At 43.3% G+C, this 27,089-nt stretch overlaps 1 protein-coding gene across 2 annotated transcripts in view; it reads left to right on the top strand.

Annotated features, from left to right (window-relative positions):
• The window catches only part of LOC138265803 (zinc finger protein 684-like), a 185,528-nt gene extending 161,627 nt beyond the window's left edge, over window positions 1-23,901 (top strand). For both annotated transcript variants that reach the window (XM_069213864.1, XM_069213871.1), the window contains 2 exons: window positions 6,120-6,236; window positions 22,754-23,901. In XM_069213864.1, coding sequence (XP_069069965.1) covers window positions 6,120-6,236; window positions 22,754-23,715 — 1,079 coding nt within the window. In that variant the 3' untranslated portion in view covers window positions 23,716-23,901. The remainder of the gene's footprint in view (window positions 1-6,119; window positions 6,237-22,753) is intronic.
• The last annotated feature ends 3,188 nt before the right edge of the window (window positions 23,902-27,089 follow it).

Here is a 27,089-nt window from a genome sequence, read left to right as displayed (position 1 = left end):
CTATTCTTACAATTCATTTTAGTAGGAGAGATTACATTCTTCTTGATATTAGGTTGTGGCCCTCCTTGGTGGATATACAAACACGCGAAAGACCTAACAGTGATGCTAATGTACTCAGTTTGAGCCAGTCAGGGATAGTAAGTTTGAGCCTGGGATTGGATACTCACCCAATTGATCCACAGTTGGGAACGGCAAACAAAAAAGAACCATTAAATGGGATAACATCAAACAAAATCCCAAGAATTTGGCCTTTATTTACAGGGCTATAGCTGATGGTTTGGAATGCTTAACATCTGTGGCAAAGACCCCTCTTAGCAACCAAAATGTGTTGTTGGTAACAAAGATCCATTCTAAAATGTTTGAGCAAATTAGAGCTTACTTCTGAAGTGATATCAAATTAAAAGGTCTAAACTAAGTTTTTTTAATGTGAAGTGATGTAAGGGAGCTGAAACTAAACTAAGTTTTGCAATCAAATCAAAGATATGGATGCTATCAAGGAGGCAAGACATAGCTACAAGCAGTGCTTGGCTCACAGTACAAAGAAATGGCAAGATGCTATTTGGTCCGACATTCAAAAGGCATTGAAACTTATAGACATTAGTGCTTTTTGGCGCTTAGTGGCCCATGGAAGTCTGAATGTCAGTGATAGTGTGGGCACGCATATTTAACAGCATGTGTGGCTTAAACATTTTGTTGATTTATACTTGTCTTCCCCTCAGAATCTAACATCAATGAAAGTGGATTGTAATGCCAATATGGTGGGCTGGAATTTACTGTTGACATTATCCTGCCAGCCATAAACAAACTTAAATCAGACAAGGTTCCTGACCCTCTCTGAGCCACTGACCTGGGCCCCATAAATTAATATTCTGTCTAACGCCATTGTACTAGACTCAGAGATTCTGGTGACCTGGCAGGCGGTGGTAACTGTTCCATACATAAGACAGATAGGGGGTTATTCCAACTTTGGAGGAGGTGTTAATCCGTCCCAAAAGTGACGGTAAAGTGACGGATATACCACCAGCCGTATTACGAGTTCCATAGGATATAATGGACTTGTAATACGGCTGGTGGTATATCCGTCACTTTACCGTCACTTTTGGGACGGATTCACACCTCCTCCAAAGTTGGAATAACCCCCATAGTAAGCTAGATCCTTTAAAATATGGGCATATCAGTCTTATACAGTAGATAACCTGCAAAACTCTTCTTCAGGCAGGTACTTGCTAAACTAAGGGATTGGAATCAGAAGAGGGAACTACTACATCCAACTTGGATTCAGATGGAAAGTTAGCACTGTCTACCAAGTTTTCTGTTTTTATTTAATACTCTCGTAAACGATCAGTCTACTTCAAGGTTCTCTCTACGTAGTGTTTACAGATCTTCAGGCAGCTTTCAATCTGATTCCAAGAATCAACCTTTGGACTGTACTTAAGCAACAGTGTGTCCCAGGTCCTTTACTAACTATTCTAATCAAGCCACACTCCGAGAACTATGCAAAGGTGTTAGAAATGGGGTCTTTGATTGGCAGTCAGGTTACCCCCTGTCCAGCAAGGACCCTCACTCTAGTCAGAGCAATGGAGAAATGCAGGTAGATAACCCCTGCTTACCCTCTTGATAGCTTGGCACTAGCAGTCAGGCTTATCTGAGAAGCAATGTGTAAAGTATTTGCACCAACAGACACCATAATACAGTAAAATAGTACAAAATGGACACCACACCAGTTTAGAAAAATAGGTAATATTTATCTAAATCGAACAAGACAAAAATGACAAAAATCCAACATACGCAAGTTAAAATATGAATTTTCAAAAGAATAAGAGTCTTACTCCATAGAAAACAATGGAAACAATGATTTTGGACAAAGTACCTGGTTAGCGTAAAAAATAAAGCTGCACGGCTGAGCGTGTGTCAGAAAAAGCAGCAAAGTGTTGATTCCTTTCTCGCAAAGGAGGCCGTGCATTGGTTTTTCTCTAGTGTGGTCACCAACGTGTAATTTTTCTCCCTGGCAAGAGAGCAATGCATCAATTTCTGGATGGGGCACCTTGTATCTGCGCACAGTCAGGTTGACTTTGACGGCCAGAAATTATGCGTGGAATTCAGGTCGCACCACGTTATAAAACCCGCGCTGCATGGGGTTTGTGTTGGTATAAGCAGCCATTATGCGGGTGTTGCGTGTCGTTTTTACAGCCGCGATGCATCGATTTCCCAGCCACGATGCAGGTGGAGCGTCGATTTTAGCTGCGAAGTGGCGGTGCATCGTTTATTAGCTGCGCAGTGTTCTGTGCGTGGATTTTTAGCTCCTGGTCTGTCAACTTCACCTTTCAAGGGCCCAGAGACTGGATAGGGCACCGCTTGGCAGGGCAGGAGCCCCCGCAGATAGTCCAGGTGCTGGCAGAGAAAGTCTTTGATGGCCCTGAGACTTCAAAACAGGAGGCAAGGTCAGTTCAAGCCCTTGGAGATTCTTCACAAGCAGGAATATGCCACAAAGTCCAGTCTTTGTCCCCTTTCACAGGTAGAAGCAGCAACTGCAGGATAGCCCTATAAAGCACAGTCCCAGGCAGGGGCAGCACTTCTCCTCAGCTCTTCAGCTCTCCTCCTTGCTAGAGGGTCCTCTTGGTTCCAGAAGTGATCTGATTTTCAGGGGGTTTGGGTCCACCTCTTATACCCCTTTCTGCCTTTGAAGTAGGTCTACTTCAAATTAAAGTTTCTGTTGTTCACAAGCTCCTGCCTTGCCCATGCCAGGCCCCAGACACATATCAGGGGGTTGGAGACTGCATTTTGAGAGGGCAGGCACAGCCCGTTCAGGTGTAAGTGACCACTCCCCCGCCACCCTAGCACAAATGGCTCATCAGGATATGCAGGCCAAACTCCAGCTCCCTTTGTCTCAGGTCTAGAGGAGATTCACAAACAGCCAAACTGTCAATCTGTCCTAGACAGGCAATCCACAAACAGGCAGAGTCACAGAATGTTTTAAGGAAGAAATTGTCTACTTTCTAAAAGTGGCATTTTCAAACTACCAATCTGAAAAACAGCTTCACTTAAAGATGTATTTTTAGATTCTGAGCTCAGAGACCCCAAACTCCACATTTCTATCTGCTCTCAAAGGGAATCTCCACTTGAATAATATTTAAAGGCAGCCCCTATGTTAGCTTATGAGAGTGATAGGCGTTGCAACAGTGAACACTGAATTTAGCAGTATTTCACTGTTAGGACATGTAACACACATCAGTACACGTCCCCCTTTAACATACATTGCACCCTGCCCATGGGGCTACCCAGGGACTACCTTAGGGGTGTCTTACGTGTATAAAAAGGGAAGGTTTGGGCTCGGCAAGAGGGTACACTTGCCGAGTCGAATTGGCAGTTTAAAACTGCACACACAGACACTGCAGTGGCAGGTCTGATCCATGTTTACAGGGCTACTTATGTGGGTGGCACAACCAGTGCTGCAGGCCCATTATTACCATTTGATTTACAGGCCCTGGGCACCTCCAGTGCACTTTACTAGGGACTTGCTAGTAAATCAAATATACCAATAATGGATAAGCCCATTTACACATACATTTTGCATAGGAGCACTTGCACTTTAGCACTGGTTAGCAGTGGTAAGGTGGCCAGAAATCAAAAACAGAGTCCAGCACACATCAACAACCTGGGAAGCAGAGGCAAAAAATTGGGGGGAGACCACGCCAAGGATGAAAAGTCTAACAAAAGGTTAGATGGGAGAAGTATGGGAACTAATTGTATTGCCATTAATAAATGCGTTAGGTGGGGTGCGTGCTGGCTTTAATCCTATTTTTCCTGTATATCAATGGTGGTTCTTGATTAATAAGAAGCATGTTCCAGTGATTCATCTAGCTTTGCTGGGGAAAAGGTTGCAGCTTTATATGCTGATGGCACCTTGTTGAGCTCTCGCTCCCCGATGGGACTTCAGGCTTTGCAGGATCGCTTCAGTGCCTTCTGCACTGACCGAAGGTTTGTCATCAATCTGACAAAATTACAGTGCATGTGCTTTAACCCACATAAGTCCCTTACACATTTATGAGGCTGAGGAATCGCTTTATAGAAAGGGTTTGGTACTTTTAGTACCGAGGCATAAAGATTGCTGATTCTGTGTCCTGTGCTCTGTAAATTATAAAGGGGGTGATTCCTACCCTGGTGGTCCGAGACCGCCAGGGTAGGGGACGGAGGAAGCACCGCCAACAGGCTGGCGGTGCTTCTGGGGCAATTCTGACCGCGGCGGTAAAGCCGCGGTCAGAAAAGGGAAGCCGACGGTTTCCTTACGGTTTCCCGCTGCCCCTGTGAATCCGCCACGGTGGCGCTGCAAGCAGCGCCACCATGGGGATTCCGACCCCCTTCCCGCCAGCCTGGTTCTGGCGGTTTTCACCGCCAGAACCAGGCTGGCGGGAACGGGTGTCGTGGGCCCCCTGAGGGCCCCTGCAGTGCCCATGCCACTGGCATGGGCACTGCAGGGGCCCCCTAACAGGGCCCCAGCATGATTTTCAGTGTCTGCTTGGCAGACACTGAAAATCGCGACGGGTGCAACTGCACCCGTCGCACACCAGCAACTCCGCCGGCTCCATTCGGAGCCGGCTTCCTCGTTGCTGGTGCTTTCCCGCTGGGCGGGCGGGCGGCCTTTTGGCGGTCGCCCGCCAGCCCAGCGGGAAAGTCAGAATGACCGCCGCGGTCTTTTGACCGCGGTACGGTCTTCTGGCGGTTCCCGCTTGGCGGGCGGCGACCGCCGCCCGCCAAAGTAGGAATCAGGCCCAAAGTGCCAATCACTTTGCAACATAATGTTTTCGCTATTCTGAAGATCATCAAATCTACTTCTGCTAGGTCAATTTAATTGGCTTTAGAGGTAGATTATGCCAAAACATTAGGAGCAGCCCTTTATGGTGCAGAATTATGGGACATTAATAATGCAATTGGCATGGCCAAGGCAGAAAATACATTTTATAGAGCCTTGACAGGCATGCCGCAGTGTACACATGGTCCCCCTACATTTACATCTGGGTTTAAAAGGAGTTGCATATAATCACTCCTTCTATATTGGTGTAGACTTTGGGCCGCTACAGAGCTTGAGCCATATTGGGTGGGTCTCCAGGAAATCATGAATTTAGATTCCAGGGGCATTTTATCGTGGAGTACAAATTCTAAACTATGATTGAATAAACTAGGAATTCAGGACATATAGATAACCATATGTCACTTTCGGGATCTTTAGGTACACTGGTCAAGAGAGCATAGAGGGACTATTTCTCAATGAGCCGGTCAACCGATCATAGACATGGCAATATTATAATGAAGTTCCTCAATTTTAAGTTTACTTCACAGTTCGAGGACTTCTTGGATAATGTATGTCTGCATGGTGCAAAGCACCTATATTTGAAATTCTGTTATGGAATAGTACCACTGCAAACATTCAAGTGCAAATGTGCAGTAATTCTTTTAATTCTATTGATACATGCCCTGTTTGCAATTGTGGTGAGAGAATCGGAACTCATCTGCTATTTTTTCTTGCCCCGGTTATGTGCATATGTGTAGGAAATGGTTTGTCCCATATGTCGTTTAATGGGCATGTCTAGTCACGAAACTGCACCATGAATAAAATCAGATACCAGCAATGGGATTGTGATCAGCATCTCAAAGTACTTGTTTTCAAACTGGTGTCTGACATGTTAACAAAATGTGGGTCTTGATCTCGACTATGCACATTATAATGAGTTGCACTAATTGTTTTTTTATGTTGCACTGTTTTGATGTATTAATAATTGCATATATCCTTATCTCAATGTTACCATTTTTAAGATATCAAATGAAAATGAATTGTGTTTTTTAGATGTGTCTGTTGAAGGGAAAATTCCGTGAAATAAACAATAATACAAACATAGGTCGATTCCCAAAATTATTTTCCATTCGCAAAACGTTGCGACCACTTTTTGCAAATGGAAAATTCGTACATCAGGCCATAGTTCCTAAATCTTTTTTCTGTTTGGTTGCAATACCATAGGACAGAAAATAATGTAGAATGGTTCCCCATTACAGATGAGGAGCTAAGTGGATGTTTCTTTCAGTATGTTGAAAAGAAATGACGTTTTGAATGTGTTTTTTTGTAGAAAAAGAGCTCGTGAGTCATGATGTTTCTTTCAGTGTTAAGCAAGAAGAATTCTTATCCTGCCTGACGGACTGTGAAATCACCGACAAGTTAGAACATGGACCTTGCCTTATTGGAAGTGAGTAAGCACTGCAAAGGATGCTTCTCTATCAAGTATCCGTTGCAGTAACTTCTTATCTGAAGTGTTATGCTAGAAAGATACTTTACCATTGTTCCTCTTACAGGGCCATGTGCTTGTTGTTCCTAACTTCAGGGACAATGTGATGAAACATTGTCAATTATAGGGAGATAGGGATTTTTTTCTGCAATCCCAGGGCAGAAAGGGATAACTGAGCTCAGTTTTTAACAATGAGAGCCTTTTACAACCGATGGCCTGGGCGTTACTCTGCTGTTCGACCTAAAACTGGCCACCAATACACCCCTTTAGCACTTAATACTCAGGGCAGTGAAGTTGAGCAGTCCAACACTATTGAGACAATAGCTCCTGCAGTCCCTGCGGTGCGGGCAAGCTCCAGGGCCCCCCTCAGCACAGTACACTGTGTACGGCGGTGGACCCCTGGCCTGAGAGCTTCTGACTCGGTAGGGTAAGGGGCCCTGCCCTGTACATTGCAGGAGGGTGGGAGGCGCTCAAGTTTCATTACGCCATTGCAGTCCAAGGCTTTCTCAGTGTGGTGGATTAGAGTAAAAACTCAGAACTCAATGAAACATGAAGTAGTCGAAAATACGTCGGCGCCCAGCCAGTGCTGTAGCATATGCGAAAACACACTTCACTTCTAACACACAATACAATACTATACTTAGAAAATTCAAATGGCAGATATGTTATACAGTGATCAAGGTAACACTCATTATACAAGGGAGTCTATGAGTATCAGTTTGGGCTGCTTGCCAAAACTCAGTTATTGTGGTGAAACCTAATTGATGCAAGTTGGGCGCCACTTGGCCTCCTGCCAGGTAATTGGCTCACATAAAGCCCTTGTCGGTTCTGGACAGTTTGTTAGGAACAGAAATAACTATTTACAAAAGTTGCCAGTCCTTCCTGCCGTGTCATATGCTTGCACTGTACATTGTTGTGTTAAATTGTAACCCCTCAGTCCGCTTCCACTGGCTGAGAGTGGAGCTGTGCATTGCCACATGATGTGCATCCTGTGCCATCCACCTAGAACAGATGTACTGGGTTACAGAATGGACATCCTTCTGTTTCCTAGCGAAAGAAGGTTGGCAACCTTAGCACACAGACTTTTCTTGGTTTCCCCTGGTGTAGTACCCTAGTTTCTAGTAAATAAATATTGGTACCCCAACTAATAGTTTCTGCCCCATACTAAATGGCCCTATCCTGCCATTAGGATCTGTTTCTCCCACCACTTTCAGTATTCTCCATGCCAATGAGGTGATGGTAGTTACGTTCAGGTAGGGATGGCACACTAGGGGTATCCATACAGACCACAAAGTGCATCTCTAGGTGTCTTTCCGTGTCACAAGATGCCTTGAGTACATATGCATGATTGTAATGAGTGCTGAGGCAAAACATACAAATTTAAAAAGCAACAGAAGCTTGCTATGGGTAACCTGAGGCAAGGGTGCTGGATGTTCACCAGCACAGGGGACCTTTTCCGTCCTAATAGGGAGTACGTGTTTAGTATGGACATGAAAAGTGCTATCTAAGAGTGAGTAGTATTATAACCTTTGGGTATTTTGAAAGTGTGGCCCATTGCTCACGCTACATTTTTTATGGTTTGTGAAATGGTGTAAGAAATTAAAGCCCAGTTCAATTTGCACAAGTGTTTGTCCCCAGACAGACTCTAAAGTTTTAGTATAATTCGTAGTGATATGCCTGGATAAGGAATATGGGTAATGCTTACAATTTTCGTAAAACATTATCTCTTGCATCACGTGCAGTCTTCGCCACTTTATTATGGATCACAATTCAGTCTTTCCCATTGCCTTCACAATGTGAAAAATGTGAACATCACATCCTTCCACAAAAGGCAAGAAATCTCTTTGGCATTCCCAATTTTACATTTACTTACAGCTCAGACATGCACTACGTGCCTACAACTATGCCCTCCAGAATATTCCTGAATATAGCGCCTTGGAAATTAAGATTCTCATGAGCCACTTAGGCAAAGGGGGTATTTCTCAAATTTATAATTCCCTGGTGGTGCATGCACCTACGTCCTTGACCACTCTGAGGGAAAAATGGGAGGATCATGTGGGGCAATTGAATGAGGTGGTGTTGGGAGACGCTTGGATGGCCCATTGAACCTTGGCGATATCTACTAGGCTCTGCCTTATACAATTTAAATACTTATATCAAGCATAATTGTCCTCCTCCGTCTGCATAAAGCAGGCCTTCTCGCCTCTTCTGCATGCTATATGTGCAGGAGTTCAGTGAGCGACTTTTTCCATGTGGCCTGCTTACGCGCTGTGACTCAAGCATAATGGAGGCTGTTCCGGATGTGTTGTCTGCTGTGGTGCGCAGGACCATAGCTACAGATCCCAGAGTTGCCCTCCTGGGTATACTTGATGACCTAGGAGGACACATGGGAGGCCTAAATATTGGTTGGGGTGGGCATGCTGCCTGTCAAAAGAGAGATTGTCCGAGCCTGGACTTCCTCAGCGGCCCACTCGATTATGGCTTGGACTCGGGGCATGGACAGGTGTGGTGAATCAGAGGAAACCATTTACAGGGCTCTGGGATGCCCCCGCAAAAATGATAAAGTCTGGAAAAATTGGTGGCATTATCACAGCCTATTGAACAGATGATCTTAGAGAATTGAGATGTACTAATTGTAGGCTCTCGCACTGATACTGTTATATTAAAATGTGGCTCTTCGCCCTTCCAAAAGCAATTGTTGTATTCTTATCATGTAAAAGTGTAATAAACTGTTTTTATTTCTGCACTAGAGGGATTCATTTTTAGAGCTCCCAACTGCAGTCTGAAGTGTGTTTTTTGGAAATTACTATCTGTCTATGTGGCACACTGATAACATCATTATTGAAAGTGAATGTAGACAGAGCCATTTGGCTCCTACTTTCACTGTGTTCTTTGCTCGAAGACACAGTTTAGCCCCCGAGCATCAATCCCAATGGGAGAAGTGTCATTAGAAAGGGGAGATTGTCCCCTTTCCAATTATACCTCTCCCTAATGAATCTCTCATTGGCCATCCCCAAGCAGAGATCCACCCACTAGACACAAGGGAATTGAAAGAGGGGTGGGGACGACCCCACAGACATGGGCATTTTCCCCTCACTTTTCCCACCAATTCTTTTTTCCCACTAGACACCAGTTAAAAAGAATGGGATGGGGAAGACATGTCCAGGCATCGGCCGTACCTCCCACTTCTAAATCCCAGACAGTCTTTCTGGTACCCAGAGAAGGCAGATTGGGGAATTTAGCCACTACCTTTCCTTCTGGGTTGGGCAGGAAAGCACACAAGACATCTGCGTAGATTAAAAAACAATGGGATGGGGACTGGCCTTTTCGGGCATCTGGTACAAGGTCACCACCACTGAAGCCCACAAGGGGCATATTTGGATGTTTAACCCCCAATCTCGCCTCATGTGGGGGCAGGAAGCACACTAGGCAGCCCAGGTAGATTTCTTTAAAACAAAGAATAGGATAGCATCCTGTCAGACCTGGCAACAGGCTGCACCAAAGATCCCCAAAGAGCACACAGTCTTGCAGCCCCCACTAGGGCAGGAAATTGGGGGGTGGGGGCTACCCTTAATCTCCCCTTCATGGGGGCAGAAAGCATAATGGGCATTAGGAATTTTGTTCTAAATCCTCTACTCCAAGAGCACAAACTATCTTTCTGCCCCCCAACCCTCAGGGGCAGTTTGGATGATTAACCCTCCAACCAACCCCATCTGCCTTTTCAGAAAGCGAGTGGGGGGCAGAAAGCGCACTAGATAACAGTTGTCTTACTACAGAAAGTGCCCTGGAGACACAACAGTAATTCGTGGCTACTCCTTACACCCATGGGCAGTTTGGCATTATGGAAGAGGATGTAGGTGCTCGTTTAATTCAGACTGAAAATGGGATAGGGACCCCCTTCCACTGAAGCCCCAATTAAGGTTCTGCCATCCTAGGGCCTAGACCGCACTGCACCAACCTTTGGCATTTCTGAAACTTAGAGAGACTGGGGAATCCACAGTGTTGGGGCTTGTGTGGATCGCAGTACACTTTCTTACTGAGAATACCATTCAAAGTCCTAAACTCGGTCAAAAAACTCAATTTTCACATATTTATGTGGAAGAAATCTAAGACACTTAGAGCCAATGTTCAAAGTCTTACCTCTAAATGTCCCAATACTTCTCTTGATAAAAACGTTATCCCTCAATAGATGGGGTAGCTAACACATTACAGGAATGGACCAAACTGTAACCATGTGAGGAGCAGATGTACATTCACTTCACACGATCCAAATACCAAACAGTTCCTGTCACTGGAGGAAGGCCCACACAAGTGTGGCACTATTACAGGGTTTTTAATTGGAGAAGTAGGGGAACGATGGGCGGTCGGACGTTTGTTGATCTCTGATTTTGGAACTTTCAACTTTCAGAAATCTGAGGAAGATCTATTATTTTAAACATTATTTGCTGTTTGCAAGGTGTTCTGGTTTAGAAAAAGTGGTGTGCTCCATGCAGCCTACATCCCCTTAACTCCCATCAGTGTCTATGTTTCAGAAATGTCTGGGACTGGTAGGTAAGCCTGTTATTTTAACCATTGTATGCTGTTTGTAAGACACTGTGGTTAAGTGAGTGGTGTAATCCATGCAGGCTACACCCCCTTCAACTCCTATCATTGTCTATGTTTCAGAAATGTCTGGGATTGGTAGGCAAGTCTGTTATTTTAACCATTGTACGCTGTTTGTTAGGCATTCTGGTTAAGTGAGTGGTGTGATCCTTGCAGGCTACACCACCTTGAACTTCCCTCAGTGTTTAGTTTTCAGAAATGTCTAGGGTTGGTAGGTTTCTGAGGCACGGGTGGATCATAGATCCCAGTACTGCAGCTACCACATATCCAGGAAGATTGAAAATCCAAGAAAAATATTGATGTCTCCAAGTTGCATTTTGGGGTCTTTCCTGTTGTATGTGATAGGCCCACCCACACAAATTGGTGACTGTTTTTATCGGGAGAAGAGTGGTATTGCTAGGTGGTAGGGCTTGTATTAAACCCTGCGTTTTGTGAACCTTACCTCATAGAAATGTGCCCTGCACGATTGAATTGTACCACCCAAATGAGTAGCCCTTTAAACATGTCCCAGGCCTGCCACCGCAGAGCCTCTGTGTGCAGTTTTAAACTGCCAGTTTGAACTGGTAAGTGCACCCACTTGCTAGGCCTAAACCTTCCTTTTTATTACATGAAAGTCACCCCCTAAGGTAAGCCCTAGCTAGCCTCAAGGGCAGGGAGCAGTATATTTTTAAAACAAATTGGACATGTACTTTTAAGTTTAACATGTCCTGGTAGTGAAAATCTATTAACTTCGTTTTCCACTAAGGCAAGGCCTATGTCGCCCATAAGTTAACACTGGGATTACCTTGAAGCAGTCTTCAAGTATAATTTCCAATTTGGGAATTGATAGAAATTTGGAGTTTAGTGCCTCTGGACTCACTATTTAAAATTACAACTTATGGTGAAGTTGGATTTTAAATTGTAAGTTTGAAAATGCCACTTTTAGAAATTTTGCATTTTCTTACTTTACCCATATTGTGCCCCTGCCTGTCTCTGAATACACATATGGGGTTGGTGACAGCTGGGCTTTGTGCATTCCCTCTAGACAGTCACACACAAAGGGAGCTGGAGTGTGACATTTACATCCTGAAGGCCCATCACCATGTTGATGGGCCTTCCTGGGCTAGATGGGTGGGAGGAGCTGACACTAGCACCTAAATATGGCTGTGCCTTTCCCCATACACACACAGCTGCATAACCCCTTGTAGAGCACCTAGAGCCAGAGAAGGAAGTGCAGAGACATTGTGCACTTCAAAACCACTCTGAAGTCACCCCCACTTCAAAGGCACCACCAGGTATAAGTGTCGGACCCCAAACCCCACTAAATCAGTCCACTTCTGGATCTAAGGACATTCTGCTAGGAAGGAGGACTGCTGTGCTGCCAGGAGGGAATGCCACTCTGCTGAACTGCTCTGCTGTGTTGGCCTGCTGCCTTTTACCTAGGAATGAGAAGGACTGGACTTGCCTCTCTACATCCTCTAAGGAACTTAAGTGACTCCAAGGGCTTGTTGGCTTGCCTCCTGTTCTGAAGTTTCAGGGCCATCAAAGACTTCCTACAGCCCTGCTCAGCTGCTGGACTCTGCCAAATGTGTGTCCTGTCAGGCCTTGAAAGAGATCTCTGCAGTGTTTTCCTGCAAAACTCAACACATCCAGGCCGTTGCAATAATCGGAATTGCTGCATCCTCCCTTGACACCAACGCATCGCTGCTGCCACTGAGGTCAAGGAATTTGCATCACTGACTGCGTAGCTCAGGATCGATGCATTACCACCAGCCCTGGTGCATCACCTTTGTGTCTCCGGCTGTGCAGCTAGGTGATGACGCATCGCCTTCATCGCAAGGGTTTGGCACTGCACCTCGAGGACATCACATCGCTGGCTGTGTGGCTTAATGATAACGCAATCCCCGGACTGGATTGTTTGGAACCGATGCATCGCCTTCGCATCGCCTCTTCGACATTGACGTAACCCTCCATCCAAGGTACTTTTCATCGGACACTGCGTGGGTCCTGTAGCTGGCCTGTCCCCCATAACAGTCAGATTGAACTTTGGATTTACCCTGGTCTAGCATGATCTCAAGTAACTTTTTAGTGCTGTTAATTTCTAAGCACTCTATTGCAGTTTATTCTTCAAAAATTTGTATCTTGAGTTCTACTTATTGGATTTTTGTGGTTTTGGCCCTGTTTTACTCTTACGAATATTCTTTATTTTTCTAAACTGGAGGCTGTTGTGGTGTTTTCACTGTGTTACTGTTATTTAAGTGTTGTAAAAATACTTTACACATTGCCTCTTAAGTTAAGCCCAATTGCTCTGTACCAAGCTACCACAGGGTCAGCACAAGCTAATTTAGGTTGTGTATCTGCCTTACCCTGACTAGGATTGTGGTCCCTACTTGGACAGGGTGCATACCTCTGCAATCTAGAGACCCACTTTCTAACAGTGTCTCCACCTTGGATTTTGGGGGCCTTATATGTAACTAGTGATTGGCTCATTCACATAAATGGGGTAACACAGACCAGTAGAACAAGTGTATTATGTTATGAATATCCCTCCATTTTTGGCTTCCAAATGTAAGTTAGTATGCAAAACAAAAACACATTTGGCAAAACGCCCTCTGATTCAGATAACATTATGGTTAATTCAGTCGTACGAATAGACACATTTGGGCTCATTAAAAAAAATCATAGCTTTTCTTCGTATCCATTAGTCATTGATTGAGTTTCACCTCCTAACTTGATGCATAGTCGGTACACAATGAAAAATCCCTGTTGATGGCTCTAGGTATTGCTTGCATTTAGGCCACCTACAAACCCTATATATTCCAACAATCATGTGATCCAAAGAGTCTGACAGAGGAAATAATGTATTATTTTTGTAGATTAGCTGTTGGGGGGAAAATTCCAGATGAATACTTTGTAACCTATTTCTATTTTGTATTCATCCAAAGAATTAAGAATTAATACTTTAAACTGCAACTCTGTTAGTAGCAACCTTCCTACAAATATGTATCCAATATTTCACAGGGATGTGGAAGTTAACACACCTGTCAAAGTCTATGTGGAACTGGAGAAGGAGAAGAGCATTGTAGTGTATCTAACTGTGACAGGCAAATCATGTGAATTACATAGAACCATACATTCCACTATGGCCAAACGTGCAGGAAAATTAATCTTTATGTCCCACTTCAAAAAAACATAGGGCACTATCACCTCAGACAGAGTCAGAGAACAGGCTCCCACAACTTTCATGTAGTGCATCATACCACAAAATGGCAGAACCTACTGGAAGTATGAAGTCAGAAACAGAAAGTAATCCCATACATCGTTCAAGCATCCCAGACCGTATTTCAGATAATACCCATATTAATTTTAATATTCCGTTTCACGTGCAACCAATATCAAATTTGGAACACACTTTTCATTTATCTTCTTTTCAGTAACACCCTCTGTATGTCCGCCAAGAGTGTGGCTCTTACAAAAGCCCCAAGTATGAACCACATTCCGACAGATGGGACAGTAAAGCTGACATTCATTCACCCTTTCTTAAATTGTTGACACCAGAATACAACTCAAGCAGCCAGCGTGACATACTAAAAGCGGGAACATATTGAGGCTTCTGCAATCACAGGATGACTTAAAATCTTTTAATTTCCAAAGTATGGAGGGAATTGAATTTGTGGAGGGAGCTATATTTGCTGGTAAAGAATAAATGGAAGTAGTTTAGGCCAATCCAGTAATAGCCAATCAGATTTGGAGACACAAGGACCAGTTTGCAACAAGGGACATTTTAATGTCTAAACCAGTCACGGTGGGCTACCCGGAACCACTAATCTATACACCAACTACCATCACGCACTCTCCCACTAACCCAAAATAATTTCTTAAGGCTAATTAGAGCCACACATCTTCTAATCCAACAAGTGGTGATTTGATAATTAGTTTTAACCTTCAGTAGGTTAAGTCAACCTACAGGTTACGGAGCAGACGGGAGCTGGCGCAGAGACGACCTGTCTGCCTGGGTAACAGTATTCAGCCATGTAAACAGGGTTCCAGTTTTAGCAGGCAGCCTCTAGCAATGCTTTCCTAGAATATAGCAGGGAAGGGAAGACTCTTAAGATGAAAATAGTTACTCATTTCAGTTCGCCAATGAAATAGTCTGTATTAAGGAATCATGGCGCTGTAATCCCATCCCTGCCTTGAGTTTCTGAAGTTTTTTATGTAAACCCCAAAGAAAGGTAGCACCAGTGGAGGCTTGCACATGTATGTATCAAATATCCTCGGCTGTATAGTAAACACTATAGAGCTACCTTGCAACAGCTTCCAGGCATTGCAATTAATATGCCAAACCACATGGAGGGATGCCTACTCACTCCTCCTAATAACTATCTTCCTCCACCCTGGCGGCCGGAACAAAGTAAGTAAAATTTGGGATCTTGAGACTACACTTAATCTGCTCTTCAAGGGAAAAAGAGATGTCTGGCCGACTTAATAGGTGATTTTAATCTCCATTTGTCGAACAGTTTGACACAGTATCCCTTTTACACATACCCTGATGTATTTTGGGGAATTTCCACAGCAATTATTGTAATTCAATGTTATGAATACAGGGGCATCAAACTCCTTAAGTCATTACAGTCATTTAATCTATGTTGTCGGGACGAAAGTGTAGGACGTTGGCTCTGTATATACTATCTCTAAGTGAGAGATAGTGTGCACAGAGTCCAAGGGTTCCCCTTAGAGGTTGATAGTGGCACAATTAGAGAATACTAATGCTCTATTTTGTGGTAGTGTGGTTGAGCAGTAGGCTTATCAGAGGGTAGTGTTAAGCATTTGTTGTACACACACAGGCAATAAATGAGGAACACACACACTCAAAGACTTAACTCCAGGCCAATAGGTTTTTATAGAGAAAAATATATTTTCTTAATTTATTTTTAGAACCACAAGATTCAAATTTTAGGTACGTACATAAATTGCAAGGTACTTCACACAGGTAAGTATAGAAATTTGATTTAAAACTGTAGTACACACAGGTTTAATTAAAATGTCAAATAACTATTTTAAAAGTGGACACTGCAAAAATCAACAGTTCCTGGGGGAGGTAAGAAATTGTTAGTTTCTCAGAGAAGTAAAGCACTTACACAGTCAGTCTCCTGGGCACAGACAGCCCAGCGTTGGGGGTTCAAGGCAACCCCAAAGCCACAGCACTAGCAACACAGGGCCGGTCAGGTGCAGAGGTCAAAGAAGGGCCCAAAACACATAGGCGCCTATGGAGAACAGGGGTGCTCTGGTTCCAGTCTGCTGGCATGTAAGTACCTGCGTCCTTGGGGAGCAGACCAGGGGGGATTTGTAGAGCACTAGGGGGACACAAACAAGCATACAAACCACACCCTCAGCAGCACAGGGGTGGCTGGGTGCAATGTGCAAAGTAGGTGTCTGGTTTGCTATAGAAAACAATGGAGGGAGCTAGGGGTCACTCTGGCGATGCAGGCAGGGCACAGGGGGCTTCTCGGGCCAGCCATTGACTGGGCTAGGATGAGGGCGGCCTGCTGGTCACTCCTGCACTGGTAGGTGGGTCCCCTCTGCCCAGACGGCAGGTTCCTTTATTACCAGGCAGTTGCGGTCAGGTGGAGCCTCTGGATTCTCTCTGCAGGCATCGCTGTGGGGGTGCAGAGAGATTGACTCAGGGTGTCCACGTCGTTGGAGTTGCCTGGGAGTCCTCTCTGCAGTGTTGGTTGTCCTGAACTCAAGCTGGGGGCGCCGGGTGCAGAGTGTGAAGACGCACACTTCTGGCGGGAAGTTGGAGTGTCTTTAAAGTTGCTTGCTTTGTTTTTGTTTCTGGACAGAGCCGCTGTCCTCTGGAGGTTCTTGGTCCTTTAGGTGCAGGTCAGTCCTCTGAGTCCTCAGAGGTCGCTGGTCCAGCTGGATGCATCGCTGTGCAGGTTCTTTGAGTCTGGAGACAGGCCGGTAGGGCTGGGGCTACGTCGGTGGTTGTCTCCGTCGTCTCTGCGGGGCTTTCAGGTCAGCAGTCCTTCTTGTTGTAGGTTTGCAGGAATCTGATTTCCTGGGTTCAGGGTTGCCCCTAAATACTCAATTTAGGAGTGTGTTTAGGTCTGGGGGGCAGTATCCACTGGCTACTGGCCTGGAGGGTGTCTTCACCCTCTTTGTGCCTCCTCCCTTTTCCTATTGGGGGAATCCTCCAAAACCAAGATGGAGGATTTCTTAAGGCAGGGGTCACCTCAGCTGAGGACACCTTAGGGGCTGTCCTGAATGGTAGGTGACTCCTCCTTGTTTTTCTCATTATCTCTTCCGGACTTGCTGCCAAAAGTGGGAGCTGTGTCCGGAGGGGCGGGCATCTCCACTAGCTGGGATGTACAACAGGCATGAGTCTTTGAGGCTCACCACCACGTGTTACAGTTCCTGCAGGGGGAGGTGAGAAGCACCTTCACCCAGTGCAGGCTTTGTTCCTGGCCACAGAGTGACAAGGGCACTCACCCCATGTGGCCAGAAACCTGTCTGGTTGTGGCAGGCTGGCAGTTTGGACTGGTATACAGGGGGCATCTCTAAGATGCCCTCTGTGTGCATTTTTCAATAAATCCCACACTGGCATCAGTGTGGATGTATTGTGCTGAAAAGTTTGATACCAAACTTCTCAGATTTCAGTGTAGCCATTATGGAACTGTGGCATTCGTGTTTGACAAACTCCCAGACCATATACTCATTATGGCTACTCTGCACTTACAATGTCTAAGGTGTGGCTTTGACACGGTAGGGGCATAGTGCTCATGCAACTATGCCCTCACCTGTGGTATAGTGCACCCTGCCTTAGGGCTCTAAGGCCTGCTGAAAGGGTGACTTACCTATGCCACAGACAGTGGGTTGAGGGCAGGGCACTCTGTGGGGAGTGCCATGTCAACTTAGTCATTTTCTCCCCACCAGCACACACAAGCTGTGAGGCACTGTGCATGTGCTGAGTGAGGGGTTCCCAGGGTGGCATAATACATGCTGCAGCTCTTAGAGACCTTCCCTGGCCACAGGGCCCTTGGTACCAGGGGTACCAGTTACAAGGGACCTATCTGTGTGCCAGGGCTGTGCCAACTGTACAGTTAAAGGAAAGAACACGGGTGGTGGGGCCTGGTTAGCAGGGTCCCAGCACACTTTCAATCATAACTAGCATCAACAAAAGGCAAAAAGTTAGGTGGTAACCATGCCAAGCGAGGCATTTCCCTACAAAAAGCTTGTCTACCAACAGGCCAATGAGACATACCCAGTTCTCTAGATCCCGGAATAAGGGTTAGATTGCACTTTTTTCCCAGCAGAATTCTTTGAAAATATAGAATCATTTCAATCCATTGATCGTGTAGAAAGCTATCATGCGGTTCAAAAAATTAATCAGTCATTAAGACACCAGGTGATCTTGACAATCAGCAGTGTAACTGATTATAACAGACTAAAACGCTGAAATGGTCTGATGGTATGTCTGGCAGCCTTACAGAATGGCAGACTGTGGAAGGTGGAGCTTCACATATTGCTTATCTCCATGGAGAAGGACGCATGCAAGCAACATTGTATGGACTGAACTAACAAAGTTAATGTTAGTACTATGTACCAATACAACTTACAAACCACCCAGGCACAGACCTCCTTCCAGTAAAATGTGTTTCACCCAAAAACTAAAACAGCAGAAAAGAGAGTTAAACAGGAACCTAAGGCACATAAGAAACTCAACAATTAATGCAAGTGCTCTCCAGTCAGTAAGATTTCTCAGGAAATTATATAACCAGCATGTTTCGGAGGCAAGGAGGACTTTTACCGAAGCGAAGTGTCTTAAAATAACACTGCTATGTTGCTTGCAGAGGCCAAAGACAGCTTGGCAATTTATACTTAACCTTAATTCCCAGCATTTAAAAAAACCTAGTAACTCAATCTCTGGTGAAAGTTGAATTGCGAATATTAACACATTAATCAGGAGATTGGGCTCCTCCTAATATCTCGACCTATGCTGAATCAGCCTTCAATCTTAACTCAATTCTGTGTGTCATGGGGCCTTTCAGAATCAAATGGAGCGCCAAGCCCTAACCACTACCCTACCTTTCTCAACACATCTAGCATTGACATTTGGCCCCCACCCTTGTGATCCTTTACAGCAGTGTGATACAGCATTGTGTTTGAAGCACAAATAGTCCCTTTATTTTGTCAAAGATATATTCTGCATCCCATATATATAAAGATGATCTAGGGATGGTAAAAAACTATAGACTGTTTGCTCAATTGGATGTAGAGACCTAGTTTTGGGCAAAGCTATTACTAAAAGAAATGGCAGACTGGGCTATCGCAACAAATTTAAACCCAATATCTCAAACTGGGTTTAATGAGGACTGTAATACCACAGTAACATCCTTTCTCTTTCAGTGCTAACACACAAATCAATGAAACTTAAGAAATGCAACTTATTTGTCTTCTTCATTGATGGTGTGCATCACAATAAGCTTTGGTTAAAACTCGCTAGATGGGGTATTCCAGCCCCATTACTTAGTGCTTATCCTAACCTTGCATTGGAACATGTGGGTAAAGACTAAATTGACTCATAACAACCGTGTCACAAATATGATAATGACAAATAGAGGCCTAAAATAGGGATACATCCTGGCACCTCTGCTTTTTAACTTGTATATTGCAGATTTACCAGAGGCCATTAGGGATGAGGGAAGTCACTCCATTAGGCTAAACACCCTTTGCGTGCAATCATTGCAACACGCGGATGATGCAATTATACTTTATCACACTGCTACAGGTCCTCAGAATTCCTTTATCAGCCCATGACAAATTTAACAAAGTCAATAAATTAACAATCAATGCCGGCAAATTGGCTTTTTCAATATTCGGCAACAAACATTGTAAAGTGAAAAGCTGGTGAATGGGTAATACCTCAATAGAGAAGCAATCGAAATACTGTCACTTAGAGATATGGATACCTGCAAACAGTTTCACTAATGAGCACTGCATATTTGAAAACAAAATTTGCCAAACGTTTGTTTCAATTAAACCACTTCCCTTGGTGCTCAGCACAGAACTCCTTCCTGACATATGGCCTGGTGGCGTTCCCAGGGACGTTGGGGACCCGATTAGACCACATACAATGCACGCTGTTAAGACATTTATTTCATCTTACTAATTCTGCCTGCTAAGCAAAAATAAGGTTGCAGTTCAATCTTCAGCAACCAGCATTGAAACGTATGTCTCAGTTCCTGATCTGTTGTCATGACTTATGCCAACTAAAGATTGCACTTTACGAAACAGTTTCTGGCGTGCTCTTACAGCTTCTAAATTATGCTACCAATCTTGGAAATTCTATGTAAAAGCACCTTTCCTACCCTGCACCTATAGAAGTGTTAGGGAATAAAAGGATTTCTGAACTATAATTTAAACAAGTAGTCAAGAAACGGATAAAAGCGCTCTCTATTATACAGGACATGGAGATATTGCAAATTAGGAAGTATCCAGGCTATATAGCGGAAAGATCCTCTGGGAAGAAAGTGGCCACTTACCCCTTTTTCCTTTGGGCAAATCAGTGAGACTGCAATTTATCCACATTTGATTTCTGTGCTCTCCTTTAATGGAGTTCAGGCAAGTATGGCAGTCATACAAAGACATTCAAAATCACCAGTGCAATAACAAATTATAGTCTTTGTCATATATTTTGTGTTTTTGCTGAGCGAAGTTACCCAGCGACAAAGAGAGCTAAGACTGCACTTCATCAGAAAAGGGTGTCGCCGGGTATTGGACGCACTAAAAATATTAATTCATTGGAGAAGGCCTCCAAATGACAGCGACTCTCGTAAAATGTATGGAGAAAGCTCTGTGTCTCTTAAAGATTAAAGATCCACTTCCAGGAAAGTTTATTGAATGGTTTATTTTATCTGGAGAAACTGCATTACTGATTCATTTCCTTACAGTCTCTCTCTAAGTTGCATATATCACATAATTCCGTATATGTTAATAGTAGAGTTTGTTTTCTTTAATATGTTTTGTGTGCTGTTATATTTGTTAGCTGTTGGGATTTTATGGTTTCTTTTATACTGAGTTTCTATTTTTACCCCAGGTTGCACTTTTTGGGCTTTGCACTATTCCTATCACTTTTTAACGAATCAGATGTGGTACAACTGACATTAAGAAAAACATATATTGTATACTTTTAATTAATTTTACAATAAACATTGATTTTTATTGGGTGTTATAAAATGGCTTCTGCCTTTTTTCCTAGGAAGACTAATTGGGAGTCTGTAACTCGGGGAGATTTCCTTCCAATGTACTTATGTGTTACTGGGCTTGAAAGCTGCAGCTTTATGTCTTCTTGAAGATGCAGCCTGTTATTGTTATTTATTTGCAGGTCACTGTTCTGAATGTTTCCTATTCCCACTCTCTTTGGAGGTTTTGTTGGTGTTTAAGTATGGCAGGAATCTTCTTCACCTTTTATGAACTATTTTTTGGGGTCTGTTTGGTTTTCCTCTCAACTCTCTGCTTCATGGGGACACATCACTAAGAAAGCTCTTTAATGACGCTAGGGTGGCATGTTGCAAAATGACCCGTTTTTGGTTGTTCAACCCCAGTTTTTTTTGCAACTCACGTGATGGTAATCCTTAACTCTAACAATGGTGTGCTCTGACCCCCTACAACATGTCAAAATTGGCTTTAAACCTGATTGGTGCATTTAACTTTCCCATAAGGATCAGAGTATATGGTGTAACAATACACACATGGCAGGGAAGGTTAAATGCCACATATAGTTTGCACACCATGCCACCTCAGTTTGAACAAACTGAGGTGGCATGGTGTGTAAAATAACGTTGGCTTGCAGTGTAACCCCAAGTAAATACCAGCAGTTAAGATTACTTAAAGCATTTGTTCCCTCACTTTTGTTTGTATACTTCAGTGTGATGCTCCAAGTGTGATGGTTATCCCTAAATGTGTGTCCTGTGCTCACTGTGCTACTCAAACCAAGTTGCATCTTAATGACAAGCTCTGTTTGTAGTAAAACCGTTGTTCTGTTCCGGTTCAGAGAGTATCTGGCCTGGCAGTTCGGGCTGGAAGGTTATTATTAAAGATGATCAAGACTGATCTGCATATGGCTGGGATCAAACTAAGGAGTAAGGTATGCAAAATAACAATTGACTGGGACGCAGCCCAAGTAATTCCCATTAACTGAGATTGTTAATCATTCCATCCATCAGTTCTTTGTATACTTCAGAATTAGGGCCACTCTTCACTCCAACCAAGGCTACTTTGAGGCGATTCAGTTGGCAGTTCCAATATATAAAGGTGTATTCATTCATTCAAGATCAACCCTTAAAGTTAGGAAGTCAGTCAAGGTTTTATTAGATGATTTTTAATTCTTTAAAAAACACGAATCTCAAACTTAGTTATAACTGTAGAAAAAAGACTGGTAGTAGTTGATAATGTTTCTATTTTGCAAAAAGACAGGTTTTATAAGGGCTAGCAAATGTCTCTGCTGCCGCAGGTTTATAGCAAGTTACTTCCCGAGCATGTGTGCCAAGTATCAAAGAAACAGGTTTAAAATATAGCTTCAACCCAAAAGTAACAATGTATATTTATTAACATCAAAACAGAGAAAACACAGCAGATGAGTACTTTTAAGGGTATTATAATCTCCATAGTTCTCGATCCACTTTTAACATCACATATTGTAATTGGTGGCAGCGTTAAATGTGCTTACATGTGTTGGCACATTGAAAGTTATTTTTTAATCTTTCAAGGCATTGCTAAATATTGTAGCATGAAAGACGCCATCTTTGAGGAACGTAATAAAAAATATAATAATGAAACGTATTACAGATTCAGTGTGCATTACTAATGACTGTGACTCTAAATGTAATCCACAGGTAATGAGCAATTGAGCCGAGAGATGAAGACGCAGCTCCCTTCTAAAGACCCCGTGAATAGTAATCTTCTCATGACCTTACCAGGAGAGATCAATGAAATTGACTCTCAAAGAGTTGCAGAAATATACCAACGTGAAAGCCATCATAATTCCTACATGAACCAGAAGAGCTCTCCAGACCACAGACGGCATACATCCAGTGAATGCAAGACCGATTTCAATAAAATGATGTGCCCGACTGTTCAATTAAATAACATTGCAGCCCAAATGCCAGACAGCTATACAGTAAGTGAGGAAAGTTGCCTGAACAGTTTGCTTCCCTATGAGAGATCTTATTTGGAAGAGAGCTTTGTCCAGTGTACTGAATGTGGGCAAAACTTTCAGAACCCCAAACAGCTCGGTGATCACCAGAAAACCCATGCAGTGACCAAGCCATGTACGTGCACTCAGTGTGGTAAGCAGTTCATGAAAAATTCACTTTTAATCATACACCAGAGAACTCACTCTGGAGAACGTCCATTCGAGTGTACAGAATGTGAGAAGACCTTTGGTAACCAATCGAACCTTATTAAACATCAGATAACTCACTCCTGGGTACGTCCTTACAAATGTACTGAATGTGCAAAGAGCTTTCGCTATAACTCCCACCTCAAGCTGCATCTCAGAACACACACAGGAGAAAGACCATACCAGTGTAAGGAATGCTTCAAAAGCTTCAGCGACAACTCAAACCTGGTTCGACACCGTCGAACTCACACAGGGGAGAAACCTTACACATGTTCTGAATGTGGAAAAAGCTTCCGTCAAAGCTCAGATCTGAACCAGCACAAGAGAACCCATACAGGGGAGAGGCCGTACCAGTGTATGAGGTGTGATAAAACTTTCCCTCACCGCTCTAATCTTAGTCTACATGAGAAAACCCACAGAGAAGGCAGCTCAATTATGAAAGTGATCATAGATTGAAAGCGCACGTTTCATAACTGATCATACTAGTGGATTGTAAAAACATTGTGCCAAAATGGAACGTTGAGTGGGTTTTTGGTTGAAAGCAACTTTGCACTTAAAACATCTTCCTAATTTGTTCCTTCTTGTGGAAGTCGTTCTTTTTTTAAGAATGTTTTAGTAAAGTCAAAGCATCCTTGCAACTGATTTTTTTCTGACCTTCAACGTTGTTTTCATAAAGTAAAAACACATTTTAATCCTAATTGTAGCGAGCTCTCCTCCTCCAACTAGGAGACTTTTACACTTTTATTTGCTTTTTCATATGTCAGTTCTAGGCACCTGACCTTTAAGACACTCACCAAAAGCACACATATAAAACGCTAATCATTTTTGACATTTTCTTTTGCTTTATTATGTTTTTCTTAATTTCTGAGATCTGTCTAATCTGAAAAAAGGGAAATCAGTAAGCATACTAGAGGTGTGATACAAGGTGTTTTCTTTTCATTTTTTTTGACTCTTGAAGATATTTACAGTGTCCTGAACAAAGACTTTGCAGGAGGTGAAAATTCCCAAAAGCCATACAGGGAAGAGGTGAGTTTTTATGCTCTAGCAGGTTAATGTTCCTTCGGTTGTAGATACTCCCCACAGCTATGGATAAAGATTCCTTACAAGGACCTCTTTCTTAATTTATCTGTATTCACATTACACATGCCTTTCATAACAGAACTACAGGGATACTGTAATGCATACCTCTAGACTATAGCCTTGTAGCCCACTGCTGAGGTCTATACCGGTTGTTAAAGGCCCTAAACTCAAAATATAGGCCCGAGCAGCAGACGAGCGCCTATAACAAAGGTGAGGGCCTTTACCGACTGATATTGCCCGAGGCAGAAGGGCTATAAGACTATTAGAGCTTTCCACCCACTAAGGGTAGAATGTTCTAAATTAAAAAGAGAGGACAGTAAAGACAATCATTGCAATGCTGGAGCAGGAGGCTTATACCAGCCATTATATGCCCAGAGCCACTCCATTATTTTCAATGAAGCTCTCAACATTCCAGTGTTCTAATATTGCATAAACACTTGGGTATGGCGATCCATCAGAGAGAGGGTTCTGATATAGCAGTTTTGGTATAGTGAAAAATTATATTGCCTGCTACTTTAAATATATATATATATATATATATATATATGTGCAGTACAATGAGACTAATCATTTTGTTTCTTCAACTTAAAAAGGTCAGTGCCCCGCTTGGAAGTAAAACGCTCTTATATGAATATTGATTAGGTGACATTATTGAGCTTCATTTACTATTTTTGTTCTGTCAAACCTACCCGAAAGTCTGCCCAAATAATTGATTTTTATTTAATATGAACACGTAACATCTTTATTTTATCAAGGCTAAAACATTTTGTTTAGTGGCTTAGTAATGATTCTGTTTCATTTTAAATCATTCCCAAAAAACTAACAGCAGTGCCTTTTTCTGGAGATGTTACTTTGCAATGCAAAAATTGAAGAGCATGTTTTGCTCCTTGCCCTGGGCCTTAGGTGATTTTTAACTTATGTCCTCAAGCAGCTGGACAAGGGGGCTCCATCTTGGAATGCAGAGAAATTCTCGACAAATATATTGGTCAAGGAGAAAAGAATTAACGAACAGAGCTGATTAATCAGCTATTCTGCAGTGTTCAAGTTCTGGGAAGTCCCTCCCATCTCTAGGACCTGGCAAGGACATACATACAATGCCTTTACCACATATCTTTTACCACACAGAAGTCAGGTAAGTCATGCATCCATATCTTCAGTTCCATAATGGCAATTGCTAGTGTACTCCTAAGCGTTGATGTTGCTCTGACATAACACGTCCACCTGCGTGTTGGAAAATTGTGAAACCTTGCTCAATAAAGATGAGAGTAGCTCTCCAGTTCCTGCACTCCATAATTTTTACATCAACATGTTTCAGCTGTACCCAACAGACTTGTATGTGTGTGCATATGTATACTCATGTATATATATATGTATATGTGTGTGTATATATATGTATATATGTGTGTGTGTGTATATATATATATATATATACACTGAAAAAAACAAAGGTTACATGGACGTTATAGTTGGATTCACGTTTTACCCACACACAACCATAGAAATGGAGCAGTTATGGTTATGTATATTTACTCCAGTATTGGAACTTTCATAGATTCACATGTTTGAATCATTCCCCGTCGTCAAGATGGGAGTCCCCGGTACCTTAAAAAAGACAATGTCCCCAAAGACATAACAGCAGTAACATTAAAACACAACATTTTAGTAATCTATCCAAGTTCTTATGTAAAAGAGACCAAACTTGAGCCTCAGCCAACCAGAGTGCTCCACCCTCCAGAACCCTCCTGAGAGAAGCTCCAGTACCTCAGATATTCTGCGGTGCGCCGTGCTAGGGAGTCTCCTCTGAGCTCTGCTCAGTTTGTTCTCGTAGAAAAAGATTTAGTCACTATATCTGAATTTCTATTTGCTTATTGAGTGTTTCTGATTTACACTCATACTTTCTGGAGCCTGTTATACCAGCATAATGTCTGACAGAGAAAGGAAAAGTCTCTTTGGAGCCTGCAGATCTTGTGGGAAGAAAAGGCTCCATTCAGAAGACCCTCATACAGATTGTATATATTGCCTCTATCCTGATCATTCTGCTACGGACTGTACCTGTATGTCGTACCTTTTCCTCAAAGACTCTAAAGGATAGAGAGGGGAGATTGTTGATATGGCTCCAGAAGCTTACATCAAGAAAAAACCCTGTCTCAGACTCTGACAGTGAGGAGTCTTCATGGTCTTCTAAGAGGTCACAAAAGAGGCAAAGATCACCTCATTCTGAAAAGGGTTCAAAACAACCCTCAAAGACTTTCAAAAAGACCTCACAGGCGGCAGTCTCTCATCCTCACCTCAGGAGAGAAGATCCTCCTCTAAGACCAAGCATCGTCCTTCAACATCAAAGGAGGTGCCTAAACCTTCCTCAGAGCCTTCTATGCCTCCTCCAAAGGTTCTGACGGTATTCAGACAGCCGCCTTCAGCTCCTGAAGACAGACCGCCAACGCCAATTTCACCGTCAATGAAGTCGTTGTCAACGAGAACTTACACAGCGGCTGCATCGACAGCGACGATGGGGACGGTAACCACTCTTTCAGTGGTAGCTTCCTGCTCATTGACGACATCCACGTCAATGGTAACAAAATGTAGGCAGTTGGCATTGAAGATCAAAATGTTGTCGTCAACGAATATTCCGACGACAACAACGTCGACAACACCATCGATGACGAGGATTCCTACATGTACGCTGTCGTCAGCGACATCGTTGACGGGAGCAGTAGGACTATTAGACACAACTTTGTCAATGGCACAAACAC

The sequence above is a fragment of the Pleurodeles waltl genome, chromosome 2_1 (genome assembly GCF_031143425.1).
Source record: "Pleurodeles waltl isolate 20211129_DDA chromosome 2_1, aPleWal1.hap1.20221129, whole genome shotgun sequence".
Lineage (NCBI taxonomy): Eukaryota > Metazoa > Chordata > Amphibia > Caudata > Salamandridae > Pleurodeles > Pleurodeles waltl.
This window is presented reverse-complemented; position numbering and strand designations above follow the sequence as displayed.